Source organism: Moschus berezovskii, chromosome 6 (genome assembly GCF_049115385.1).
Source record: "Moschus berezovskii isolate FMDL1 chromosome 6, NW_MosBer_1.0, whole genome shotgun sequence".
In the NCBI taxonomy this organism is placed as follows: domain Eukaryota; kingdom Metazoa; phylum Chordata; class Mammalia; order Artiodactyla; family Moschidae; genus Moschus; species Moschus berezovskii.
The window spans coordinates 12,998,160-13,010,717 of record NC_142465.1 but is presented as its reverse complement, the minus strand read 5'-3'; the positions used below and the strand labels follow the sequence as shown (position 1 = coordinate 13,010,717).

General features: G+C 35.0%; 1 protein-coding gene across 12 annotated transcripts in view; it reads left to right on the top strand.

The window, feature by feature from the left end:
• PPP1R12A (protein phosphatase 1 regulatory subunit 12A) overlaps positions 1 to 10,931 on the top strand; it is a 178,025-nt gene extending 167,094 nt beyond the window's left edge. For 6 of the 12 annotated variants that reach the window (XM_055395316.2, XM_055395312.2, XM_055395309.2 and 3 more), the window contains 4 exons: positions 1,335 to 1,466; positions 2,986 to 3,033; positions 6,209 to 6,259; positions 8,754 to 10,931. In XM_055395316.2, the coding sequence (XP_055251291.1) occupies positions 1,335 to 1,466; positions 2,986 to 3,033; positions 6,209 to 6,259; positions 8,754 to 8,840 (318 nt within the window). In that variant the 3' untranslated portion in view covers positions 8,841 to 10,931. Of the gene's footprint in view, positions 1 to 1,334; positions 1,467 to 2,985; positions 3,034 to 5,441; positions 5,473 to 6,208; positions 6,260 to 7,100; positions 7,260 to 8,753 lie in introns of those variants that run through there. The other 6 variants (XM_055395311.2, XM_088836824.1, XM_055395315.2 and 3 more) reach the window with 4 other exon arrangements.
• Positions 10,932 to 12,558: the final 1,627 nt, after the last annotated feature.

Sequence of the window (12,558 nt, the reverse complement as noted above, 5' to 3'; positions counted from 1 at the left end):
TCCCCTCCTAAAAATCAGTTGTATGAGGACTTCCCTGGCAATCCAATGGTTAGGACTGTGCTTTTCCACTGCAGTGGACACAGGTTCAATCCCTGGTCAAGAGAGCTAACATACCACATGCTGCATGGTGCATAGTTACAATTTAAAATACATAAAAATAACTAAACAACAGATTGGATTGCCATGTTGTTGTTAAGTAATGACCTTTATGACCCCATGGACTGCAGCACCCCAGGCTCCCCTGTCCTTCACTGTCTCCCAGGGTTTGCTCAGATTCATGTCCATCAAGTGGTAATGCTATCTAACTATCTCATCCTGTGCTGCCCTCTTCTTTTTGCCTTGAGTCTTTCTTGTATGTGTATCTTCACCAGTGAGTTGGCTCTTGGGGTCAGGTGCCCAAAGTGTTGGAGCTTCAGCTTCAACATCAGTCCTTCCAGTGATTATTCAGGGCTGGTTTTCTTTATGATTGATTGGTTTGATCTCCTTGCTGTCCAGGGGACTCTGAGGAGTCTTCTCCAACACCAAGTTCAAAAGCATCAATTCTTTGGCACTTAGCCTTCTTTCTGGTCCAACTCTCACATCCATACGTGAGTACTGTAAAAACTGTAGCTTTGAATATGCAGATTTTGTGGGCAAAGTGATGTCTCTGCTTTTTAATACACTGTGTAGATTTGTCATGGCTTTCCTTCCAAGGAGCAAGTGTCTTGATTTCATGGCTGCAATCACCGCCCTCAGTGATGTTGGAGCCCAAGAAAATAAAATCTGTCACTGTCCAACTTTCCTCATCTATTTGCCATGAAGTGATGAGACCAAATGCCATGGTCTTAGTTTTTTGAATGTTGAGTTTTAAGCTGTTTTTTCACTCTTTTCTTTCTCCCTCATCAAGGGGCTCTTTAGTTCCTCTTCACTTTCTGCCATTAGAGTACTATCATCTGCATATCTAACATTATTGATATTTCTTCTGGCAGTCTTAATTCCAGCTTGTTACTCATCCAGCACAGCATTTTGCTTGACGTACTCTGCATATAAGTTAAATAAGCAAAGTGACAATTTAAATTCCCAATTTACAGCCAGTCCATTGTTCCATGTCTGATTCTAACTGTTGCTTGACTGGCTTCTCTGGTTTCTCAGGAGACAGATAAGATAGTCTGGTATTCCATTTTTTTAATGAATTTTCCACAGCTGCTTGTGATCCACACAGTCAGAGGCTTTCGCATAGTCAATTGAACTATTAGTAATTGCCCTCTGCTCTTCCCTAGTAGCATATTGGACATCTTCTGACCTGTGTGCATACGGAAGTGCTCAGTCATGTCCAACTCTTTTCGACCCCACAGATTGTAGCCCACCAGGCTCCTCTGTTCACGCGATTCTCCAGGCAAGAATATCAGAGTGGGTTGCTGTTTCCTTCTCCAGGAGATCTTCCCGACCCAGGGATCAAACCCGTGTCTCCAGCGTCTCCTGCACTGGCAAGTGGATTCTTTACCACTGAGCCACCTGGGAATCACTCTTCCAACCTATGGAGGCTTATCTTCCAGTGTTGTATCTTTTTTGTCTTTTCATACTGTTCGTGAGGTTCTCACGGCAAGAATACTGGCGTGGTTTGCCATTCCCTCCTCCAGTGGACCGTGTTTTTTCAGAACTCTTCACTATGACCCGTCCATCTTGAGTGGCACTGCACAACATGGTTCATAGCTTCATTGAGTTACACAAGCCCCTTCACAACGAAGGCTGTGATCTCTGAAGGGGAGATGGCCATGATTAGATCTTAATTTGTATACTATAACTATAAAAAAGAAATTTTGCAAGAAGGGTCAAAGAGTAACTGCTTTACAAACCCTGATGGTACAAAAATACAAATGTTGAAAGGATTGACAGAAGAGAAAATTATATTAAGAAATGTTTTTGAATCGCCAAATTAATGAAGTTGTGCTTAATCACGATGAACTATTTGTGTGTGTGTGTGTGTGTATATAGTTTTTTAAAGGATATTTTGTGGTTAATGACCATAAAAGAGCATTCTTGTTAAGTAGTTAGCAAAAGCCATTCTTGGTAAATTTTTTAAATTGGTTATTCAGTACATTGGCTTTTGGGGCATGAACCCTTTGATGAATTCATTTTCAGTAAATTGAACAGGAATCCCAAGGGAAATGTATGAACAGAGGTCAGTGTAAATAAAAACTAAGCACTTGCTTTTTTACTGTCCCTGTGCTCAATACCCACATGCATAGCTCCTTGGTTTTGAGTGCAACATGTGGCCTAAAGCCCCAAAGGTCCTTTTCATCTCGAGATCTCTGTAGTTGACTATACAGTACAGGAAGCAGAAAACAGAAAAATGAGACCTGAGCTTGCCAGGAAAAGAAAAGCTATGCAGCTGGGATTTCTTATAAGTGACAAGAGATGTGATCCTTCTTACCAATTTTGGAACATGGACGATTAGAAAAGAAAACTTTTGAGAAAGAGCTAGCAAGACTAAGAGAGCCATGAGAGGTAGAAGAGACCAATTTACAGGTCAGACTGCATGGGTACAGAGGCACACAATCTGGTCCAAACTACATTTCAGTCAGGGTCCTGGAGTCTGAGCATTCGGGTTAGCCTCTCTTCACTGTGATGGAGACAGAGAACTTGCACATGGGAGGGAAGACTGGGGGTTTTTTGACTTTGTGCCCAGTAGTCACCCATCCTTGCTCCCTGCTTAACTGTAAAGACTTGAGGCAAAATGATACATAGAGGATGTCTAAGCATCCCTCTAATAAATCTTTGTTTTAATTTCGGCACAAATTCTGTGTTCTCTTTTCTTTACTCACACTGTATTATTACTCCTCCTGAATAGCATTGCAAGAACAGAGGAGCATGCAGCCTACAGTCCTTTGGGGCGTAAGGAGTCAGACGCACGCGCACACACACACAGACACAGTTACTATGGTCCTCTCCCCTTCCCCATCTTTATTGCACTTACATCTCTTTCTGTTTCTTACCTCCTCACAGAGACAAGAAAGATTCACTGATAGGTCACTATTAGAAATGGAAAAAAGGGTAAGTGTTGATCTTAATGAATAAATAACCATTTCCCACTTTATTTTTTGTATAAGCAATAATAGGTTTTCTTTAGTTTTGTTTTTATGGATGGTAGTTTTAATTAGTTTAAATGGATATTTGTTAATTTGATTATGAATGTTTTCTAGCTTCTTTATAGAGTCTTACAGGGTAAAATTACCTTGTTAAATAAAATTTAATTTACTGTGTTATTCTTTTAATGGACCAAAAAACATATCTTGTCTTAGTTCTGAAACATACACATTGTGGTAGTGAATCTGATATTTTTAAAATGCCATTTATCTCTCTGATTATCTGTGGTGATATACTTAAAACACATTAATCATATATACATTTGGTTTAATTCTTTGCAAAAATAAAATACTTCCATTATTAAAGTTTTTAAAGGTATGGAGACCAAATTTTTAAATTCTTTTTAAAGTTAATTTAATAATATTTAATTTTGAGTTTAAATATTTAACTTAAATAGGCTCTTTTAAACCAAAAAATTAGTATAAGAAAATTCTTTTACCATTTTATGTCTTTCTACAATTTCTTGTCTGGCTATGATATATTCACTTGTATTTTTCTCCCTTTATTATTACTATTATTGCTCAAGGATCTGGCAGTGGGCATAGGAATAACTCCACAAGTTTAGTCTGAACAGTTGAAGATGTATATAAATGATCAAAAATAAATGGAAAAATGCTTAAAGAGTACCTGTAATACTACTGAGCAGTGGCTAGATTTTCAAGGTTTCAGCCACAGAAGAAATTACATACTGTGGAGCTGTGATCTCTAGATCAAAGAGAGTCAAGAGTACTTGGTATATTTTCTTCCATTCCATTTCAAAAATAGCCAATTTACCTTTTTCAGTTCAGTTCAGTCGCTTGGTCATGTCTGTCCGACTCTTTGCGACCCCATGAATCACAGCATGCCAGGCCTCCCTGTCCATCACCAACTCCCGGAGTTCACTCAAACTCATGTCCATCGAGTCGGTGATGCCATCCAGCCATCTCATTCTCTGTCGTCCCCTTCTCCTCCTGCCCCCAATCTCTCCCAGCATCAGAGTCTTTTCCAGTGAGTCAACTCGTTGCATAAGGTGGCCAAAGTATTGTAGTTTCAGCTTTAGCATCAGTCCTTCCAATAATCCCCCCAAAAAGGAGGAAAGTGATATAAATGCAGAATAATAGACAAAAAGTTATCTGTGTCATTTACTAAATTGTAATGTGTAATAACTGCTAGTTTTATTATGATTTCATCAGGTTTTAGAAATCATTGTTCTAGGCTTTTTAAAAACCTATTGATATAACTTGTAATTGCTAAATTTTAGAATCAATTATTATATTAAATGTAATGTTATTATATCACAGTATAACTTATGGAATTTTATATCCAAGATATGTAGAAATAGTAAAGAAATATTTTCAGTTCTCCTTTATCTATACTAATAGTTGGGGTGAAAGATATGGATTACCATATACTTTAAATAGTATTTATTTTTGAGATAGTCACAGTTTTAAAGAATATTTAATTTTTTGTGAAAATGTGTTTATTACAAAAATTTTAGCAAAAGATGAAAGTAAAATCTCCCTATCATGCAGAGATAAGTGATATTTTTCATCTAGGCTTATGCATTTAAATAATATACCCATGTTCATATTCTGACATTCCCACCTGACCTTCTTTTTCTGCCTGTCAAATGCAGATAAATTACAAAGCAGTCAGTCTACTTTTCAGTGTAGCAGACGTTGGTGGTCACAGTACTAATAATAACTGCTAACTTTTATTTAGCACTGTCTTACATACCAGACAGGCACTGAGTTAAGCACTTTATATGCATTTTTTTCTCTTAGCCATATTTTTAAATGGTACAAGTTTCTCAGGTATAAGAAATTGCCTGCAACTTTACAGTTGGCAGTTTGACAGTTCAATAGAGTGTTGTTGTCTTGCTTTACCACTAATTAGTTAAAATCTTGAAGACGCATAATAAAATTAAGGCTGATGAGGGTGTTCCCCGTCAGCTGGAGGAAATATAATATTGCTGATATTGCACAAAGTTATGAGGATCAAATATGACATGTCCTAGTATTTTGAGAAGTGCATTAGTTTTTATGAATGGGTTGTGGCTGTACTGTTAACTAAGAGAAAGTTCTTTTTATCAAAAGTAATATGTTTGTCTACCTAATAATGTTTAAACATGCTAATATAATAGAAAAACACAATACTTATAAGCCTATGAATAGGATGCCATCTGTTTTTTAAAATCACATACCCTAAAAATGTTAACATTTACAGTAAATGTACTGCTTTACTAAGTATCAGCATTAATTATTAATCTGGGAAAGAATGTCTTGGAAATAGTGTCAATGTGATTAAACTAAATTTAAATGGTTTGTATCTGAAAGGTGACCGGCAAGAGTCAGTATCTTCTCGGCGGTATGACCTAACCAAAGTTTTAAGCACATTAATTACTGCTGCTTGCTTCTTGCATAACACCCTAGAACGCTTATTATTTAAGGGAGAATAAAAGTGCACACTGCAGTAATATACTGTATGTTGCCTTTGCCTGTCACTCTTTGAAAGGAAGTGGTTTAAAATAAATGCTACAGTTGCTTCTTTATTAGATTCACTGCATTAATGCTACACAGAGTATAAAACTAAATACGAAGCTCTAAAGTCAACTGAACAAATGATGACTAGTATACATTGTGGGTGGAGGGAGAACCATCTTTTAGACTGTTTTGAAATTTTAAAATACACATACTTGAGTCACGTTTGCTTCTTGCTTTTTCTGCTTCTTATCACTGTAGAGTAATTGCATCTCTGTGTGAGTTTTTGTTTTTTTCTTTTCAGTGCAGTCTTCAATCTTGAGTATCAGTTTACTCTATCCCTAGTTTTATGTAAACTGAAAACAGTTTGAACGTGTTATGTGGCATTTTACCAGAAGGTCAAAGCTTTAAAGAAAGAGCTTATAGGAAGTAATAGAGTAATGATCTTCATATTTATTTCTCTTAAATTTTGGAGAGCTCGTTACACATCACTGGCATCACATCTTTTCCTACACTGCTCCTGATTTGATTGTTATTCTAAAGTGTCACTGTTTCACAATTTAGAAGAAAATTTAAGAGTATAATAATTATATCAGTAACATTAATACCTTAAATTCATCTAGGAACGAAGAGCTCTAGAAAGAAGAATATCTGAAATGGAAGAAGAGCTCAAAGTAAGTAAACAGTGCTGTGGTATAAACTCAAATTTCACAGTACTAGTATAGATACTATGTTTATTCATTGTTCTTAAAGTTGCTTATGCAGTCTGTGAGTTATCTATGTCTTGTGCTTCTGTTTCTTCCTAAAGTCAGGTTTTTAGGTGAGCTAGAAAAGTATTTAAAACTCAAATTCTTTTGTTAATCTGTTTTTATGGCACTTTTGATGTTCAGGTATAGAATAAATAAGATGATATTGACCAAGATTTGGAATGTATCATTTCTTCTTTACATTTCAAATATTCTGTTCCCTGGGGAGAAAATGGTGAGCGGGGATCATGCAAAAATGTTCTTTGAAAATGAAGGACATCAGAGTAGTGGACAGAGGTACAGCTTATTGAACTCTGCATCCCCTGTGAAAATAGATTGGTTTTGAATATTGGAAGGTACATTCTTTGCAGGAAGAAAAGCATAATATAATTAATTGATTACCTCTTATTACATTGGCTTGTATAAAATAATCATATTATAAATTAATGAACTAATGCATAGGATATTATGCCCACAGAATTAGAATATTAGGATTTAAATGTTTTTCTATTGAATTATTTGGTTTCTTATTGGAACATTATTGAATAGCTTTGGAGAAAATGTTTTTGGATTTTGTTTGCTTGTGTATTTTGTTTGCTAAAGAATTTTAGGACTGTGCTGTTTACTTGTATAAATTTCATGGAATATTCTCTTAAGACTCTTAATTTTTTCTTCTTATATTTGTTGGCTATGATTCTTTATGTTTTCATTGTACTCTTCCACTTTCTTATTTTTTATTTTCTATTTCTTTATGTTCTGATTCCTGCAGAATCTGCACCAAATAAAGCAAATTCAAACTCTGAGAGAGTTAAATGAGCGACTGCTGACTGAGAATAGGGCCTTGACAAGAGTGGTAGCCAAGCGCTCAGGGTTCTGTAGGCAACTGCAGTCTGTGAATCTATAATTTATAGTTTCATCATTTCTTCTTAGTAGAGCCAGGCAGGTGTTTTTGTATTAGTAAGCGTGTCTTGAGCTCACTTTTACAAATTAATGCCATTGTGTCTGGAACTTGTCATGTAACTGTTTAATTGTGCATGGCTTCTCAGAATGTTAGAAAGTGTCACTAATTGTGTATTGTGACTGATAAACTGCAGTAAACTAAGGGAATGATCTCAGCATTTAGATAAAAGACTTATCTGCACTTTTACAAAGCTTGAGGACGTTTTTGGCTCAACAAATTTTTTAGCACTTAAAAATATGACTTTAAAATTCTTTACTAGAAAATGGAACACAAACAGTGTAACTTGTATTTTATATATAATTAATATATGTAGAAGCTGAAGATTAAACATAAATTATCTGCTTTTCAAAATAATGTCATTTCAGTCAGAACCATCTTAATTAATATTACTCAGTTCTCTATTCTAGCGCTATCTTAATAGATAAACTTCAGATTACTGTATTTTATATCCATACATTCTGAGCACAGGTTAAGAATTGATTGGTTACACCTAAAATTAAACTTCTCATGAAGATTTTGCATAAGACAGTTTTGCAAATAGTTTTACTTTTATCTAAATTGATAACCTGGTACATTTTGAAAGCTGAGGAAAGAGACCTAATTAACTTGGAAAGTCTGTTTTAATGTCCAAACTATAAGCTATTCCATTTCCTATCAAATCTGATGGAGCACATGTCATTTAAATCATTCTTAGTAGAAAGCCCAATTAACTTACAGTATTTCCACCCCCTCCTTTACTTTGTCTATAAAAAAAACTTTGATATGTTTTCAGGGTGTAAGGGTGTGTTTTTCTATTTACTCCAAACACTAGTAGTATTTTTTATGCTTGGATATTTTAAGAAATTCAGACTTATTACTTTGGCTTGTAAATTATTTTAGTCTAATGAGAGTAGTAATTGCTTTATTATTTAATTGAGCACCTATCTTGGATCAAACATGTACCAGGCATTTAAACTTAATACAAGGTAAATCATTTAAGGAATTGTAATAATTTAAAACAAGTCTGACTCCCTCAAAACTTCCCTAAGTAGTCGGGTTTTCTTGCGGAGTAACAGTGTGGCTTGAGGTCTGTCATAAACAAAGCAAAAGGCCTTAGTTTGGGCTAACAGAAACTCCTAAAGGAATTTCCTTTAAGAGCCTATCCTAACATAAAAACAGTCTTCCTTTCCTTGGCTGCTCTAATATGGTATGCTTGTGAGTCATGATGTCAAGTGATTTAGTACATTTCAATTGATAACTTCGGGAGAATAAACCTTTCATTTCATCATTTATTAAACTAATTAGCTTCACAAATTGTGGGGAGGGGCCTCTTTCTTCCTGATAATATGTTTTAGTCATTAGAAGTATATATAACTGACAAAGCTTGTTCATGTGTCTTGTGGTAAAAACATAACATTTAAAGAGGAACACTTTAATCTCATTATTGAATTCAAACTTTTTCTTCTACGTTTCCTCTCACAGATGTTACCAGACCTGAAAGCAGACAACCAGAGGCTAAAAGATGAAAATGGGGCCTTGATCAGAGTTATAAGCAAACTTTCCAAATAAAAAAAGCAGCAAGTAATGGAATTGCACATATTAGTAACCCAGTGGACCATAATTGACCGTCACTGGAAGCCTGGGAAGAATCCTTGGAGACTGTCATTTTTGGATATCCTGCCAAATGCCCTCTTATCTAGGAGTTTTGTTTAATTTTCTGTTTTTTTTTTTTTTCTCCTTGTATCAAGACCATTGTTTCATGTTAATGCAGCTGCTGAGAAGAATTTTTTTATGACTGAGAAAACTTGTTTACAGCTCCAGCATATAAGGAAAGTGTTCAAGGCCAGATATGCCTCAGATATTTAACCAGTAAGCCTTAGTTGTACATAAATACTTTTGTGTCAACAAAAACTCAGCTCTCACAGAAGACAGTTATTCAGCATTTTTTGATGTGCCACAGTTTCCAGTTTTTCAATATTTAATTTTATTTTGTTTTGTTTTGTTTTTTGCTTTACATCTAAGTTTGGGTTTGTATCTTTTCCTTCTAACTTTTCATGTGGCAGACTTTCTGTCGTCTCACAGCTTTCTCATTTACAGAAAAGAACACTTGCTCCTCTGAAATCATTGTCATATATTAGGCTAATGCTCTTGTCCCCACCTGGAACTGAATTGCTTGGTGGAACATTTGCTTTCACTGTTTGTGCAATATGCATTTATTCCTTTTATGAATGCTTTAAAGTCAATTGAGATTAGATTCTTTTAAGTCCTATTTTCTGCCTTCATTGGTCACTTTTTTGTTTTTGTTTGTTTTTTATTATGTAGTATAAGATGTTAGGTTCTGTAATCTTCACATTCATTTTAGCTGGTACTGAGTGATGCTGTATATATAAATAAGTGTATTGTTTGATTTTTAGACCACCACATGGCATGCTTGACTATTATTTCAAATGTCTGTTAGTGCAAAGTAGGCTACTCCATAATAGTGTTAAGAACAAAACTTACTAACAAAGTGATATAAAGACTTAAATTAACACGTTATGTGGAGCCCTATCATTACAAAAGTTTTCTACTGTAAAATGCTCTTACTTTTATTTGCAGTTTTCATTTGATAGTATTCAGCCATAATTAAAGTTGCATAAGATAATTGCTTCACATTTCACATACCTATATTTATCTGAGTGCTGTCTAAAACTGTTGTGCTAGCCAAAGTAATGCTATGAAATCATTTGCAGACTTAACCCGTGAGTTCGTGTTAAATGCACTGTTATTGCCATGTGAAGAGGCATTGACTTTGATACCACCATCATGTTCAGACCATTTTATACATTTCAGTGGCCTTTTTTAAAAAAAAAAAGAAAAGCAAAACCAAGTAAATAGTGAAGATGGCATTTATTTGGACAAATAGCTTTTATATTTTCATTAAACCATGCAAAAAGTACTATATCTTTCTGGCACATAAACTGTCTCCTTAACCACTGAACAGTTCAGCCATTGGAATAGATTGTACATTGTAAAGCTTACAGTAGATAATTGTATTATTGACTGTATTGTATACTATATTAAATGTGAATTTGTACCCCTTCATTTTCAAAGGTCATTGTGTTCTACTGCCTATTTTAGATTACTTTGGGGTTGGGAAAGGGTGTTTTGGTAAAGCAGGATTTTAAGTCCTCTCTTGATTGGTTTTATGAAGATATAAGGTTATGCTCTTACTACCAAGCTCAGGATTCTTGATTTTTAAAGGTACAAGGATAGTTGTGGGAATTTTATTTTTGGTTACATTTGAACTGTATGAATGGTGGGTCTGAATATAGAGAATTTCCATGGTCTTTTGTGGACGTAAAACATACAGATAATTGATCAGTTTGAGTGACTGCAACATATTCTGGTTGCACAACAGTTAGGCATGCTAAGGATTATATTTGTGAAGTTTGGATGCCTGTGAAGAATGATTAAATACATGTTTCTAATATTTTAGTGTTTTGTATTTAGGTTATTTATTCTTTGTATCTAAAACTGAACAGCTACTGTGCTATATTGATTTTATTGGTAGTATTGAGCAGACCTTGTTTCTGCATGAAACTAGTTGCAAAACCCACTATTTTGGAAATAAAAATGTATTTTGACATATACAAATAAAATGAATAAAACTATTTTAAATGTGTGAACTTTTACTGAAGACGTTTAAAACTTTGTTCTGAGATATTTAAATTCTGCATGGGTATCTTCACTAACTGCTTTACTTGGATTCCATTGGAATAATTTTTGAAATTGTAATATTGTGATAACTTGCACAACATTGTACATGCACATCTGTAAATTTAAGCTTAATTGCCATATTTATGCAATCTGTGTATCAATTTGAACAAATGTTTATATATTTTACATAAAGCTATCTGTGTGCAGAATCTGAGAACTAGTTTTTTATAAGTGGGTAAAGAATAATGATGAATGTGAGTTTCAAGACAGTAGCTTTGTAAGCATAAGACTTCATTTACCTAAGTATTTTGTGGCTTCTAAATTAAACCTGTGCTTTTTCTTAATTGCAGACATAGACTTGGGAATACATATAAAGATAGTATTCCATTGAAATGTAAAGTAGTAGATCATTCTCCAAACTAGAACTGTCCTAAATTCAACCCCAATCTAACTATACATCAGTAAGTAGATAAGAGACATTTCTGGTTTGGGAACTTTAGTAGAGGACTTGCAGTGGTAAAGCCTATGTTTAACAAATTAATACAGCAAGACTTGAATTCTCTTGTTTCCACTTCCAGTACCTTCCCTGTGCATGCTTAAAGAATGATAGATATTCCTGTTGTTTTTCCTGCATACAGAAAAGAATTTCACATGCAAATACGTCAAACCAAATGCAAAACGGCTATAGAACTATCTAGGAGAGTATTCATATCAAAAGTAAAGTAGATATTCACTAATTCATTAGGCTGCTTTATTCTTTTGCTTAAGGGTTTATTCAGTTGCTCAGTCATGTCCGACTCTGTGACCCCATGGACTGCAGTACACCAGGCTTCCCTGTCCATCACCAATTCCTGAAGCTTGCTCAGACCCATGTCCATCAAGTCAGTGATGCCATCCAACCATCTCATCCCCTGTCGTCCCCTTCTCCTCTAAGGGTTTATTACCACTTAGTCTTTCCTGGCAAATCTGAAAGAATCATGACTCCAGTGTCAGCACTCAGTGAATAGTGTAAAAATCAAATATCCAGAGGTCAAATTGTTTCCAAACTAGTACTCTGTATTTCCCGTAAGAAATAACAGCCTTGTAGGTTGTCCTCCACTTTGTCATTATAAGCAGAATACAGAACTAACTCTGTGACCAGTTTTTAACAATCCATTAGTCATATCTTGCTAGAGAAAACCTTTGGTTGCAAAGATGAAAGCTGACTGATAAGCAGTCTTTTCTGTGATGTTCTGTGTTTTACACTGTGTGTGGTCTCTGTGTCAGAGTGTGCAAATGAGAGTTGTCCCAAAAGGGTTGGGTGTAGAATGACGTACTTATTTTCCTATTAAGTATCTTTAAGTAGCTAAGTACGTTTCTTGACTTTAATTTTAGAAAGGTTTTCTGGGGTTATGTGCTGTGAAACAACGGAGTGCTTTCTCTGGTGTCATGTTGCTGTTCCAAGCCCACCAGATGATCAGATAACAAAGTAATAAATTTAAAAACATAGCCAGAAGTTTAAAATTCTATAATAAAATGACATGAGTAATTCTTGCTGCTGCTAAGTCACTTCAGTCGTGTCCGACTCTGTGTGACCCCATGGACGGAA